The 14,744-nt window shown below is 39.8% G+C and overlaps 1 protein-coding gene across 1 annotated transcript in view; it reads right to left on the reverse strand.

The window, feature by feature from the left end:
• TPP2 (tripeptidyl peptidase 2) overlaps nucleotides 1-14,744 on the reverse strand; it is a 67,764-nt gene that overhangs the window by 31,753 nt on the left and 21,267 nt on the right. Inside the window, exons 5-11 of the mRNA XM_024754029.1 lie at nucleotides 14,128-14,252; nucleotides 9,958-10,121; nucleotides 8,044-8,198; nucleotides 7,325-7,401; nucleotides 4,393-4,520; nucleotides 1,722-1,821; nucleotides 65-213 (exon numbers count right to left, since the gene is read on the reverse strand). Coding sequence (XP_024609797.1) covers nucleotides 65-213; nucleotides 1,722-1,821; nucleotides 4,393-4,520; nucleotides 7,325-7,401; nucleotides 8,044-8,198; nucleotides 9,958-10,121; nucleotides 14,128-14,252 — 898 coding nt within the window. The remainder of the gene's footprint in view (nucleotides 1-64; nucleotides 214-1,721; nucleotides 1,822-4,392; nucleotides 4,521-7,324; nucleotides 7,402-8,043; nucleotides 8,199-9,957; nucleotides 10,122-14,127; nucleotides 14,253-14,744) is intronic.

Genomic DNA, 14,744 nt, shown 5'->3' on the forward strand with positions numbered 1-14,744 from the left:
CAACAACTCACTGTCGCTTCACTGGGAAACTGAGCAACAGTAGTAAGGTGAGCAACGTCATTACCTGACAGAATCAAGGCGATGCCTCCACACGCGTTGGGAGAAGACATAGACGTCCCGTTCATGAGCTGAGTTCCACGCAGCGTCCAGTTAGGAACAGAGGCTATGGCGCCTCCTGGGGCGCTGATGCTCACTCCAAGGGCCCCATCAGCACTGAACGAAAGCAGTTAGAGTCTGCTTACGACGGTGGACACTGGATAAACAGGGCCTTTGTAGAAAGGCCACTAGCCAAATAAATTACAGTACAACACACGAACTATCCGCAATCACGGCTATTTCACTATTACGCAGCAGTTCTTTCCCTCATAAGTGGACAAAACGTCTGTGTGTGTGCGTACCTGGGCTTACGCGTGGCAGGCCATAGTATCACGTATGTTTTATAGAAGGGCAGTAAATGAGGGTCGCTGCTCAGACGCCTGATGAACGCACTTTTCGCGTCTGTAATAAGCAGAAGCACCCTCTTGTCTACAAAGTCTAAAACAGCGCTGTCCAGGAGAAGCATGGGGGACACACATGGCATTTAAAGTTTTCTAAAAGCCGTATTTAAAAAAAGCTAACAAAAAGATGGTTTACTTAATTTTAGTAACGTATTTTATTTAACCCAACATATCTAAAATATTGTAATTTCAACATGAAATTGATAGGAAAAAATGAGTTAATTTACATTCTTTTTTGTACCAAGTTTGCAAATCTGGTGTTCATTTCATACTTGCAGCACAGCTCAGTTCAGACTCTCATGTGACCAGTGGCTGCCATGCTGGACTCGAGCCAGCAGGGTCTGCTGAGTTAAAGCCCATAGAGTTCACCATCGCATCGTCACCAAACACCAGCTCAACAACTATCGTCGTTCCTGGCTAGGAATATTGGGGCTATTTGGTTTCACATTTTAACAGAGAACTGAAAGCAATGCAAACAACTCCTGTAACGGGTTGGTAGCAGCCCTCCTAGTGACTATCCTAAAACAAATATTATTGGGTAAATATCTGTTGACCTGTAAGATGTTCTCACTGTATTACCGAGTGACAAAAGTAGGTTATAGAAGTGCCTGAGTCGCGTGTGCTTCCACTTACGCACACGGTAATAACTAAAAAGATGTTCTTCGAAATCTGACCCATACATACGACAGATGATGAGGTTTAGGGTGATTCCCACTTTTCTCTTTGCACTGTCTATGTTCTCTACCAATGTTTGCACTGAACCTTGATATCTTGTAACTGGAACAAATAACTGGGAAGACTCATGAATTCTGACTACTTCCTTACTCTCTATTAATTTTCCACTAGTCTGTTAAAGTGGCTGATCATAAAGCATTTCTGGTGTTGGAAATAGTGTTCTAAAAATAGGTTCCATAAAACATAAATAAAACTTTCACTGAAATAAAAAAAATAAAATTTTCCTTATATAAACCTTACATATTCTTAGTGAAGGATTGTAGACATGGGCATAAAATTTATAACAGAATAGTTATGTCATACATCTAACAATGAAATAACTGTAATTTATTTCTTTAATTACCTGTTTCCCTCAAACGAGATTGTTAATCAAAATGAAAATGCAAAAACCAACAGAAAGAATCGGTAAAATGACCAAAACTCTACCCCTCCCCACCATGCAGTTTAACAAAATATTTGTAATAGTCCCATGTACTACTCTCAACCTACCTGGGGCCTCTAGAAGACCACGTGTACTGATTTGCAGGTAATTTCTCTCTCAGAGAATACTCGGCAACCATCATATCAGGAGAAACGTAGGCACCAACACCTGTGGAGTGGATCTGGTCATTAACAAAAGGACACAAGACAGGGATCCTAATTCTAAACCCACTGCTCCCTCGGCTGTGTGACCCTGGTAAATTGCCTACTCTCCCGATACCACAGTTCCTTCTCACAAAATGGAAAGATAAGAAAATTTAATAACCAAGGCAAGTTTACTACATGCCAGATGTTACACTAGGTGGTATGCTTTTGTATATAAAAATACCTTCCAGGATTATTATGTGGATTAAATATAATAATGTATCTAAAAGTGTATCTATGTGTAAAAGAGAAATGTGTTTCAAATTTTTAAAATATGACTTTAGAAAGATAAGGAATCAGTTGATTAGTCTTCATTTTTAAATGACCACAAAAATGGCTGTAGTAAATAACAAGCATATAACATGCTACATACAGTCTTTTATTATTATATATATTTTTTTGCGGTACGCGGGCCTCTCCCGCTGCAGAGCACAGGCTCTGGATGGGCAGGCTCAGCGGCCATGGCTCACGGGCCCAGCCGCTCCGCGGCATGTGGGATCTTCCTGGACTGGGGCACGAACCCATGTCCCCTGCGTCGGCAGGTGGACTCTCAACCACTGCGCCACCAGGGAAGCCCTACATACCATCTTTTAGATAAATGTGCAGATGCAAACTAGTTAGACTCTGCAATCACAGAACATAGAGATCAAACTCAGTTCCTTCATTCTAGAAATTTGGAAGCAGAGCATAGAGAGATTAAAAAAATTTACTAAAGGAAATGACCGGCAGAGACAAGACTTAGAATCGAAGCCTACCAGCTCCTCATTCTTCTTTACAACACACACATCTTCAGAGCAGAAGTCTAGATAAAATAGGTGAGTTAAGAGGACTCAGGTTAACGATGCTGCCACACAAAACTAATCGTTTTGTAAAATTTAGTATAAAATTTTCAGTGAAACTGGGGATAAAAAAATGACAAAATACTGAGCATTGTAGCAGTGCAGTGTATTTTGATCATTAGATACCTTTGAGATCTATTTTGTTTCATTTTAATTTGTGTACTTAAAAATATCTAGAGATCTGGAATACACAAGGGATGTATCACACTGGCAGGCACTGTTATCTTAACACATGATTTAACAGAATTACTGAATCAAAAGGTTTCAAACTATAATAAAGGGGTCCAGTGGTAAAGAATCCACCTTGCAACACAGGGAACGCGGGTTCGATCCTTGGGAACTAAGATCCACGTGCCGCAGGGCAACTAAGCCCGTGTGCTACAACTACTGAGCCTGTGCACCTCAACTAGAGCCCATGTGCCGCAAACTACAGAGCCCACGTGCTCTGGAACCCGCATGGCACAACTAGAGAGAAGCCATGTGCCACAACAAAAAAGGTCGTGCATGCCTCAACGAAGATGCCAGGTGCCACAACAAGGACCTGACGCAGCCCCCGCAAAAAAACAAAACCAAATTATATAAAGCAAGCTACACCTTGCTTAAAATTTACAAGCTATAAATAAAAGCACGTCCTATAAACATAAGGTCACTGATATTTCAAAATAAAAACATTTTCAAAACGACCAGTTTCTGTTCTAAGCTTTGATGCCCAAATTTTGCTGTGTGTCTATAACATCAATAATATCTTTACAACTATAATAACACTTATGATATATACATATCTGTTCAGTTACTGATGGATACGCCAGAAAAACTGTTTGGGACCAGTTTTTATAGTCATGCATCCAATCACAAATGTTAAGAGGTGTAAGCCTTATTTTGATCCCAAATTTAAAAATAAACCAAAAAACTTTAGGCCTCATTTACTACATAAGGGATCTCTCAATTCATCCTCCTCATTCATGATCTTAGTAGAAAAAAATCAGGGCTGGGTTTCATGTTTTGTGGAGGGGGTGTTTTACACAAGGCGGCAGCTACTGTACTATAATGGAAGTTAATTTGATTATTTTCATATTATGACTGCAACTAATTTTGCGCTCCTACAACTCCTGCTGACAGGCATTTTTTCCCGTTAGATTACAGCGAAACAACACTGCATCAGATCCTGAAGACCAAAGAGTGGGAAAAAGCCACATTCATAGAACAAATGTGATTCAACTGCTTTTCTCAATAATGAAGCTTCCTTCCTCTACATCTAAATCTTTCTGCATGTTCCAAGAGAAATTAAAAGGAAACGTGACTATAAATAAATTGCCCTACACAATAAATAAGTAGTGAAACAAGTGTCTTTATTTATGCTATTTACTTAGCCTGGAAAGCCCTTCCCTTGCTTATTTCTACCTATTAAAATCCTCATTCTCACACTGCTTTCAGAAAGCCTTGCCCAAATTCTCAAAGCAGAGGTAACTGTACATTTGTAATCCCACAGCCCTGGATCTGTACTTCCAGTAAACCCCTTACTCCAGGCTGCTGTAGGGGAAATTCTAGATCAGAAAGTCCCTACTAGATTTCACCTTCCTAAGGATCTACTTAAGGCTCACAGTGTCTTGCATAGAGTAGAGATACAGTTAACATTGGATGAACTGAGGTTTTTTGCCTGCTTGTTTCTAAGTCTATTTCTAAAACAGGAAACTAACCTATCACACTTGATGTGGTTCCTCCTGGGCACCCGACTGTAGAAAGGCAGGGGCCGTTATTCCCAGCACTTGAAACATAAATTACGTTATGCTTCCACACAGCTTCACTAATTACTTCACATATTCTCCTGAAAGAGAGAGACAATTCCGCTGAACATATAAAACTGTCCCACTTTTCAAGAAATATATGACCATAATGTGAAAATATTTTCAAACATGGTGTATATGAAAAAACAAACCAAAACAAGGGTTCTAAGTAGCGTAAGTAAGATGGTGGTCATGGATCAGGAGAGGTGCTTTAGAATCACTCAGGACATCCTCAAACTACAAGTGCTGAGCTCCTACGCCCACAGTGTTTATAACACCAAACTCCGCTCAAACGCACGGTTAAGTAAATTTTGGCACATCCACCATTGGTGGAACACGATACAGCCACCCCAAGAGATACACACCCTCGTTGGGTTTTAGTGGAGGGAAGGAGTTAGGAGGCCCCAGGTTAAACATGGGGAAAATGCTAGATACAAAACTGAATATATGTGGGGAAAATAAACTACAAAAGGACCAAGAGCAAAGACTGAACCATTGGGCAGTGACTGGGTGGTGGGACAACAGGGGTCCACCTCCATCTACCACTTGAAGTATTCAGAAATGACTCCTTGGGAATCCACACACACAGTTGTGACAAGTGGCAAAGGTGAAAGTGGAAATAAGGCACTAAGAAGAACTTAAATGTAGCATTTAAAATATAAGAAATCTGGTTAGAGCTTGACAGCAAATAAGAAAAATGTACTGGTATTAATTAAAGGAGACAAAGTTAGACCACAAGGAAGAAAATGGGGTCAATATAAAAATGGTAAAGGGCCAAGGACACTCCAAAGTGATAAATGTGAAGGAAAGAACGCTAGGGAAAGAAGACTTTAAAAGAAGGACTGTTAAAGGAGAGAAAGAAATACACTGAGGTAATCAAGCTACTGAAGCAAGAGAAAAAGGGGCGAGATTACCTTCATGGATGAAACAACTGAGAGAGAGGGTACTTGTGAGACATTCCTTTCCAGCCCCACAAGGGACTTAGTACCAGTGATCTGAGAAAATTAAGGTTTTTTTTTTTAACTTTAAAAATTTTTTATTTTTTATATTAACATAGAGTAAAATTGACTTTCTCTTTGGTGTACAGTTCTTCGAGATTTAACACATGTATATAGCCTGTGCAACCACCACCATAAACACAGTAATAATTTTAGTACCTCATTAAAAAATCTCCTTGGTGTTATCTGTCCATTTGTAGTTACATGTTCCCTTCTAAGCCCTGGCAACCACTCATCATTCTTGATTCCAGTCATTGTGTCTTTTTCAGCATGTCACATAAATACAATCTTGAGATATACAAGACTGGAGTTATGTGGATGGTGGGTGTATGTGGATGGTGGGTGTATAGGGATGGTGGGTGTATGTGGATGGTGCGTGTATGTGGATGGTGTGGTGTATAGGGATGGTGGGTGTATGTGCATGGTGGGTGTATGTAGGTGGTGGGTGTATAGGGATGGTGTGGTGTATAGCGATGGTGGGTGTATAGGGATGGTGAGTGTATAGGGATGGTGAGTATATAGGGATGGTGGGTGAATGTGGATGGGGGGTGTATAGGGATGGTGGGTGTAGGGATGGTGGGTGTATAGGGATGGTGGGTGTATAGGGATGGTGGGTGTATGTGGATGGTGGGTGTATGTGGATGGTGGGTGTATGTGGATGGTGGGTGTACAGGAATGGTGGGTGTATAGGGATGGTGGGTGTATGTGGATGGTGGGTGTACGTGGATGGTGGGTGTACGTGGATGGTGGGTGTATAGGGATGGTCTGGTGTATAGGGATGGTCTGGTGTATAGGGATGGTGGGTGTATATGGATGGTGTGGTGGGGGAGTGGGAGAGAGGTGATCAATAAGTAAACACTCTAAATAAGGTAATTTCAAAGTTAGTACTATGAAGGATAAAGAGGTGAGGCAACACGAGGTCAAGGCTAAGCCAGTGGACTTGGCGGCAGGAAGATCCTGATGGCACAGCCATGGGGTGGGGCAGTGAGACATGTCCATGGAAAACAGTGAACATACATAATAACTAAGTTTTGCTGGGAAAGTAAGTGAAGGCTGTGTGAAATGAAGAGGATTTTTAGTAAGTTAATTTTAAAGCTAGCAGGTACTAGAGCATGTCTGTGTAGTAATGACAACCCGGGAAAGGCGAGGGATGATGCTGGAGCAGTCTTTGAGGAAAGAGGAGATGAGAGCCAGATCGTAAGTGCCTGAGTGGCTTTCGATCCCGGCACTTCTTTCATTACAGAGCAAGGGAAGGCAGAAGGTTGGGTCAGACAGGTCACAGAAAGGGCATGGAGGTTCCCTCTGAGTGCTTCTGTTTTCTCTGGGAAAGAAAGACGTGAGGACATCAGCTGAGGAATGAAAGGGGAGGTCGCTGCAAGGCTCCAAGGAGAAAAGGAGGTGTAAAATGGCCGTCCAGGAGTGCAAGGGCACGTGCAGTGTGACCAAAGACGACGCTGATGAACATCTCCGATTCGCGGTCCTAAACAAAGTATGACATCAGTGTGACCTCCACAGACCCGGGCAGATGAGTTGTGGGATCACTGAAGGATCTGCCGGGCTTCCACAAGTCTAGATTTTGTCAGGAAAGTACACCTGGAAGAGGTCAGGCTGCGTGTGGATGAGGAATTCTAGTGACAGATGGGCCCTCGGGTCCACCTGGCTGGCTAGGAGGGGAAAACTACATCAAAGATGTGGGAATGGGGGCGGGGTTCTCAGAGACAGACAGTTATCATCTACCCACCGAGTCTGCTCTTTTTCAGTTGTGATATCCAATCCAGTTCTAAAAAGCATTTAATACTTTTCATCAGCTAAGCTTCTATGGCTGACAAGTGCCAAAGAACACTCACCCAGAATTTGGCCAGTGAGTTGCTTCTCCATAGCTGTAGTTGACAAGATCACACTTATGATTTATAACCTCTATCATCTATTGAAAAGATTAAGAGTCCAGTTTAGGCAGCCATTTATAGAAACAGATGAGCCAGTACAATAAGGCATGGAATCCCATAGTTTCTTAACCAATCGTATTCCAATTCAAATCTAAATTTATAAGTTATTCTCAGGCATATGGTTGATAAACTTAAAAAAATGTAGGAGGGAGTCACAGAGTACAGGAAGTAGTCAATAAGAAACAAACTAGCATTTGCAGAGCAGAGCTGGGGAGAGGAAGGGGGATGGAATGGTTCTTATTAAAGTCTAAATTTGCTGAAGTAAAATATAATTCATGTTAAAATGAAATGCAGAATAGTAAATTCTTCTCACACTGACGGAGCAAGCTGGCTAAGAGGTCTTTTTAATTTTTAAAGTAGCTCAAAACAGCTTCCTAAGGGATTTACTAGAAGTGAGAGTATAATGTAAATAATACTTTCATAGTTTCCAAAAAACTTTATCCTAATAATTTTCAATAAAAATATATAAATGAATTAAGCATTTTTGCTTTTAAAAACAAAGTCCTATACACCAAATACAGTTCCAATATTTTTTGTAAAGCCAGAGCACTTTATAAACCTGAAAACATCCATGATCATTAATCATTAGTCTTCGAAGTCAACAGCTCACAAATACTCACAGCTCTGATAAGGCCCGTGCCCGTTTCCATTGTGCTTAGTCTTGTATCACCAATCTTGATGGAAAGAATCTGAGCACCAGGAGCCACGCCATTCCGTTCAGGTTCTTCTGGAAAATGCCCAGCAGCTATACTGGCTACGTGTGTTCCGTGAGCTCCTAGAGGCAAAAAGGGGAGAAGATGACAAAACATCCTCAGAGACTCCAAGTTTTAACCATTAGATTCAATTTGCACATTATTAATCACAATAAAAGTCATAGAATAAAAATAAAGTCTCGTCTTAACATCTAACAGTGTATTATTATCTTAAGTCTCTTAACGATAATTCACAAAAAATGAATTACACACACTATTTTGCCATCCTGGATTCTACCCGTTTCACTGAGAGTGAAAATGTAAGTCACAAAGGTGAGAAAATATTTGCAACATATGTAACTGACAAAGAGCTTATATCCAGAACATAATCTTTCAAAATTCAAAAGAAAAATGGGTAATACACTTGAAAAAGTATTTCCCAAAAGAGAATAACCAAATGGCAAATATATGTATGAAAAGATGTTTAACTCCATTAGTCACCCGGAAAATACAAACGAAAGCCACACTGAGATGCCTCTTACTACAGTTCTGAGCCTGACATGGCAACGGTGGGTGGGGCCGTGCACTCACACTCTGCTGTGGGGTGCTAAGGGAGCAGCTGCTGTGAAGAGGAGCTCCGAGAGTCTTAAATAGGCAACCACCACACCCCACCAGTTCTCCCAGATACTGGTCCAAATTAAACAAAAACATATTTCTACAAAGACCTGTACGCAACTGTTGAAACAATCCAAATGTGCATCAACAGATGAATGGATTAACAAACCATGGTGGATGCACATGACGAAACACTACTCAACAATAAGGAACAAGCTAGTTACAGTCACAATATGGATTCTGAAATAGGCAGGCAAAAAAAAATTTTTCTTCAATTCCATTTATATAAAATTCTAGAAAATGTGAAGTAATCTAGAGTGGACAGAAAGCAGTTCAGCGGCTACCTGAGTAAAGGAAGACATGCCAACTTTTGGGGGTGATGAATATGTTCGTAATTTTGACTGTGGTGATGGTGTCCTGGGTGTATGCACATATCAAAACTTACCAAACCGTGTGTATCCATATGTGCAGTTTCTTGTACTTCAGCTATACCTCAACAGAGCTTGGGGAGGGGGAGGGAAAGAGCTGGCTGTCCTACTTCACTCTCCTTCTCCCTCCCCAGAAGTAACCACTACCCTTACCCTGAAGCTGGTACGCACATTCTTCCCACCTATGTTTTCATATTTTTACCACACACACACACGCATAAACATAATATAGTACTGCCTGGCATGTTTAAAAATTTTATACAAATGTTTTACCATGAATAATTTTTTTCAGTAAAGTTTATGTATCTGAGATTTATGCATACAGGAATATGCAGATTTATTCATTTTCATTCCTATATAATGTATTCCACAGGATGAATAATACAAGTTTTTTAAAAAACCTATTCTTTTGTTGATGGGCATTTAAAAAGTTTACAACTTTTTCAAAATTACATAGAATGCTGTAGTGAGGATCCTTTTACCTGACTCTTTGCACTCATGGGTGAATTTTCAAGGGTTAATATTTGGAGGTGAAATTACTGTTCATAAGATGAATTATGCTGATCTATTTTTTGTGGTTGGACCATGCTTATACTCCTCAAATGGAGCCTACATGGTTATGGCTTTAAAAAAAGCCAGGGAATTTCCAGGGAACCAAGTCACATCCATTATTCCAGACCTAGTTCTTTAGTAGGGATCATTCGATTAAATTCTCTATAAGGCTGCTTCTGGCTAGAAGAATTTGTCATCTGACCACTTTGTAAATTTATCTCTAGTTAGCAAATCTGAAGCAGAATACCTCCACTCGTCACTATGGAGAGCAGGTTTCCATCATCATATATATTAACGGAGTAATTCAACATCTCAGCTGTGCCAAAAGAGCCATATTCCTGGGCCTCTCTGTAATTTCTCAGAACAGTAGATTTACTCAAATCCCCGTCTTCATTTGAAGCAATGCAGGCTCTGTAAGATGAGAATAAAGAGTAGGTAATGAAATTTATCTTATTTTCTTACTTTTTAAAAAATCACACAATACTGTTTCTGGGATATCTTCTCACCACTCTATCTGCTTTTACCATAACAAACACGGCAACTGCCTGTTTCACGGAGTAGACAGTAAAGATTAGGTAAAATAACTTACAGGAACCAGCCCTTAAATGAAGTCACGTACAGAGAGCTTTAGGAACTGTCCTTCACGAAACTCCAGGCACAAGACCATCTATCTGCTTAAGGAATCAGACCAAAGCTTAGCCTCGACCTTTAGAATAGTTTAGGGTGATTCTGACAACACAGTTTAGGCCCTGCTTCCTTCTGATTCTTTTAGAACTGATTTCATGAATCCAACAGCATAGGTGGGCCCTCAAAGCTAGATGAACTATACGGAGCCTCGGACGCACATTTATAACAGCCTTAGGCAAACATTTGTTTTTCACAAGAAGCATTTTCTACAGTTTTATGGTTGTCCTCCTGTCTGCTCTTTCCTCATTTTATTAACTTTTTAATTTTTAAAATATATATTCCAAACACTTTAGAAGACAGTCTGATGAAAACTAAATAAATCTAAAACAGTCATAAATGAAACGTACGTCATTTAAGGGTCAACATTACGTGTTTAGCTATTAGACCTTTCTGCTCATTTTCTAAATAAGAACAGCTGTGTTTTAACAAGCTAAGTACATCAATCACAATCGCTATAATGAATTAATGGAAGCCCACTAGTATAGTGTAGAGAGGGCGTTATTATAAATACTAAGGCATACATTTCATTAACACACTACAAAAGAAGAATCTGGGAAGAAGAATCTCTGAAATCATCGGTTTGTTTTTATGTATACTCCAATGTGTGCCTAAAATGATCTACGGCATTTCAAAAAAATAAGTACAATATAGCAAGACACAGGAGAATGAACACTTACGGGGAAAGTAAGGCACAGAGAAAACAAGCAGCACATCAAATGGAATCAGAGCTGAGGTTAGCGGATAAAACGTATGCCAACAAATCTTCCACATCTGCTAGCACCGTTGATGCCAAAAGCAGCACCGTTGATGCCAAAATTTAAGTACCTGGCCAGCCTCCATGCTGGAAATCACTCTCCAGTCCTCCCTTTCCCTCACGCAGCCCATCACACACTAAACGGCTAACAGTTCCTCCATCATTCTCTGGATCTTTCCCCTCAACCCCCTTTCCTACCCTCTGCTCAGCTAACTTGTGCTGACCCTTCAATGACATCTCTCTTGACGCTTCCTAGTCAGGTTCAGATGTTCCCAGGGAGTACTTGCTTCCAGAGTCTAGAGTCCATGAAGCAGCTTCTAGAGAGTCGGCTTGGTACAAAGAAGCTATTTGCCAAATGGTGAAAGAAGGCATCAACATCTTCTAACAACATTCTCACAGCAAATACTGTGACACATTTCACAGCACTTCTTATAACCACCATCTACATGGAGGGACTCAACAATTCAAGCACCATATCAAAATATAAATACAGAACTTAGTGACTTCACTAAATAACTCCACAGAGGGCAAATATGAACATGGTGCAAGGGTATACGTTTCTGAAGGTCTGTTTGGCTTAACTCAAGGGACAGTTGTTAGAAGACAGAGAAGGCCTGTGGACAGGATTAGAGTACGTGTGTGTGAAAAGAATCCACACTTTTCATCAAACTCTCAAAGGAAAACTGAAACAAGGTCAAAAACCACTGAAAAGAAACCAATTAATAGTCTTTCCTTTACGTAGTCCTCTATAAATAGTGTTTCTCTGACCAGGTTTTGCTCCCTATTGAGGGACAGCACTTGACACTATGCATCCTGGCAAATACTTGAGTGCAGTCATACTAGGTTACCTGGTTAAGTGCAGAGACAGGGGTTTTAACAATTAGTAGAATTGTGTCAAGCGGAGGGCAGACCTGACATTCTTGAAACAAAACAGACACTTAGGGTCACTTTACCTCCCCTGAGAAATGCTTGGCATTTCTGACATGAGACATGAGAACACCTGCAGACAGTGCCGAGATTTGCCTTAAGGTGATTCAAGATCTTTAAGATTCGCTTCAAAAAATTCTGGATCTAACTCTGTGGTGGGGTCGGGGAATCAAAGTCCCATACAATATATAGTATTGTGCAAAACAAGTTAGATTATTTCTAGTAGCACTTGAAAGCATGATTCTGCTGTGTTTTTCATTGATTATACTAACATTTTCTAAAATGTTTTCTAGTTATCACAGATTTCACTTCACTTAATATTTGATTAAATTTCATTTCCAACACAAAAATTCTTCAAGATGTCTCAGCATACTGTTGACAAACTATTACACTTATCACTTTCTTTGTCAATTGCCTTAAAGACCAAGAAAACTTTCTGGAAACATACACTGGCCCCCTGGACATCCTAACCCCAAGCCATTCCCCTTAGGACAACATAGTCCGCAGTGCTTTCAGCATCTATAGAAACACTTTAACTGAGACCACCTACCGCTCCGCTACCCAATCCCCGCTAACATTAAAGTATTTCCTTAAGTCCTTTTGCGTGTTTTGTAGTAAATTTTCTGTGTCACTGAATTTTGTATCTAGTATTTTCCTCACACTTAACCTTACCTCCTCTCCCATGACAAAAATCACTGAAGGTTTATGACTGGGAATGACTGTATCGTGTTATACCACGGGGTAGATGTCCCCAAATTTACTAAACCATATGTTTGAACAACTTTTAAATATTACAAACACTTGATCAAAGCTTCTGCAAAGCTTTTGGAAAAGAACTGTTCACAATGTGTGCACACCTGCACATATACACACACCAAAACATACTACAATACATGGAAAAGTTGCATGAATATCAACTATCATCTAGATTGAAATATTGTTATATGCAAATATTTTATTACCACTTTCAGGCCCAAATGGAGTAGAGATTTCCTATTCAACTGACCATTTTATATACCCATTATCAAAGATGAGTTATTACCCACATCTGTGAGAGGAAAGCCCCTTTTAAGTCGGTGCATTATAAACTAACAAGAGACAGCAATCAAATCACCATATCTTGTTCTGTGTTTGCCACATCTCGGGAAACAATTCTTTGCATATGAGCAGGGACTCAAACTACAAAACAATTTCTGGAAGGGTCCCTGGTTTATTGTGGCGACCCTGAAACATGTACACGCCCAAATATCTGTATCAAGAACATATTCCTGCTTCTACACAGATCGTAATTCAAGAAGACACACTAGCTGACATAAAGGAACACAACTTCAGTGTATGATTCACTAAGAAAGAAAGTAGAAAATGTACGTGATAGGTAACTTGGTATAAATCATCATTATTAGTAGTAGTAGAAGCAGCAGATACAGCTTACCCTTATCCAGTACCTACTATGTCTAGAAACATCAAATTTACAAAACCCTCTAAGGAGGTACGATTATAATCCCAATTAACAGATGAGGAAATAGGCCTAGAGAGGTGCAGATAAAGCATTCAAACTCACATGCTAGGATTCCGTCTCAGATCTGAGCTCTAACGCTGCCGCCTGCATCACGCTGCCTCGCTTCAACTTAGCTACTAGGTCTCTGTTGGTAAATCTTTACCCAACTTTCCTCCTCTGCCCTTAAAACTTTTATAGTAGATGCTTTGCAACATCCTCGTGCACTTACTTTCCAAACTGCCCAGCTTCAATCAGGAACATTTCTACATACACCAATCATCAACCTGCTAATATTATCTGTTTAATGACTACTATCTGGTTAATGAAATAAGATTCTTTAAAACAGCTAAGGGTCAGCTTCCGTGTCTAAAATACTAAGAGGTTCAAAAGGCTTATCTAAAACTACCCAAAAGCCAATTTGGCCCTCAAGTAGCTTTGCTTGGAGATATTAATGTCACATAAACCAAATCTCTGGGCAGTTCTGAGGGTTTAATGTTCTTCAGAGCAGATAAAATGATTTTTAAATGAAGAACTGGAAACACACTGCTTACCCCCAGGTCTCACCATCATGCCACACCAAGCAGTCATATACAGGGCCAGGATCACTGTATTTTTTCTCAAAAGAGTTAAGCAATTCCACTTGACTCTGAAGCTCCTCCTTGATTAGTTTATTTGCCTAAACAATTAGAACAGACATTAATATTAGCACATTTTGTGCTCTTGAAAGGTGATATTAACATACAACCAAAGACACAGTGTGACCCAATAGTAAAGTCATTTTACCCTGGAAAAATGTAAGAAAATTTTCTTTTTATATCTGTGCAACTTGTAGTCCAGTTTAGTGGCAGTAACAATTAAAATATTAAACAGTAAAAAATACTTCTTTTACTATCATATTCAGTCACTCCCTACAGCTGCTTTGGGAAAGACACGGTGCTACACGGTGGTGCTATCATTTGGCCAAAGGTGTTGGTCACATCCCTATAATTGTATAATTCATTTCCAAAAGTAATGCTAAAATTGTTATAAAATAGTTTCTCTATCGACTTTTAGATTTTTATATCAGGAACATTTCCATTTCAAATTTGTTTCTTAAGAACCCAAATAAATAACAGGAACCATGAATAGTCGTACCTCTTTTAGAATTCGCTAAGTTAAGTACATACTA

Source organism: Neophocaena asiaeorientalis, unplaced genomic scaffold, assembly GCF_003031525.2.
Source record: "Neophocaena asiaeorientalis asiaeorientalis breed wild unplaced genomic scaffold, Neophocaena_asiaeorientalis_V1.1 scaffold684, whole genome shotgun sequence".
Classification (NCBI taxonomy): Eukaryota; Metazoa; Chordata; class Mammalia; order Artiodactyla; family Phocoenidae; genus Neophocaena; species Neophocaena asiaeorientalis.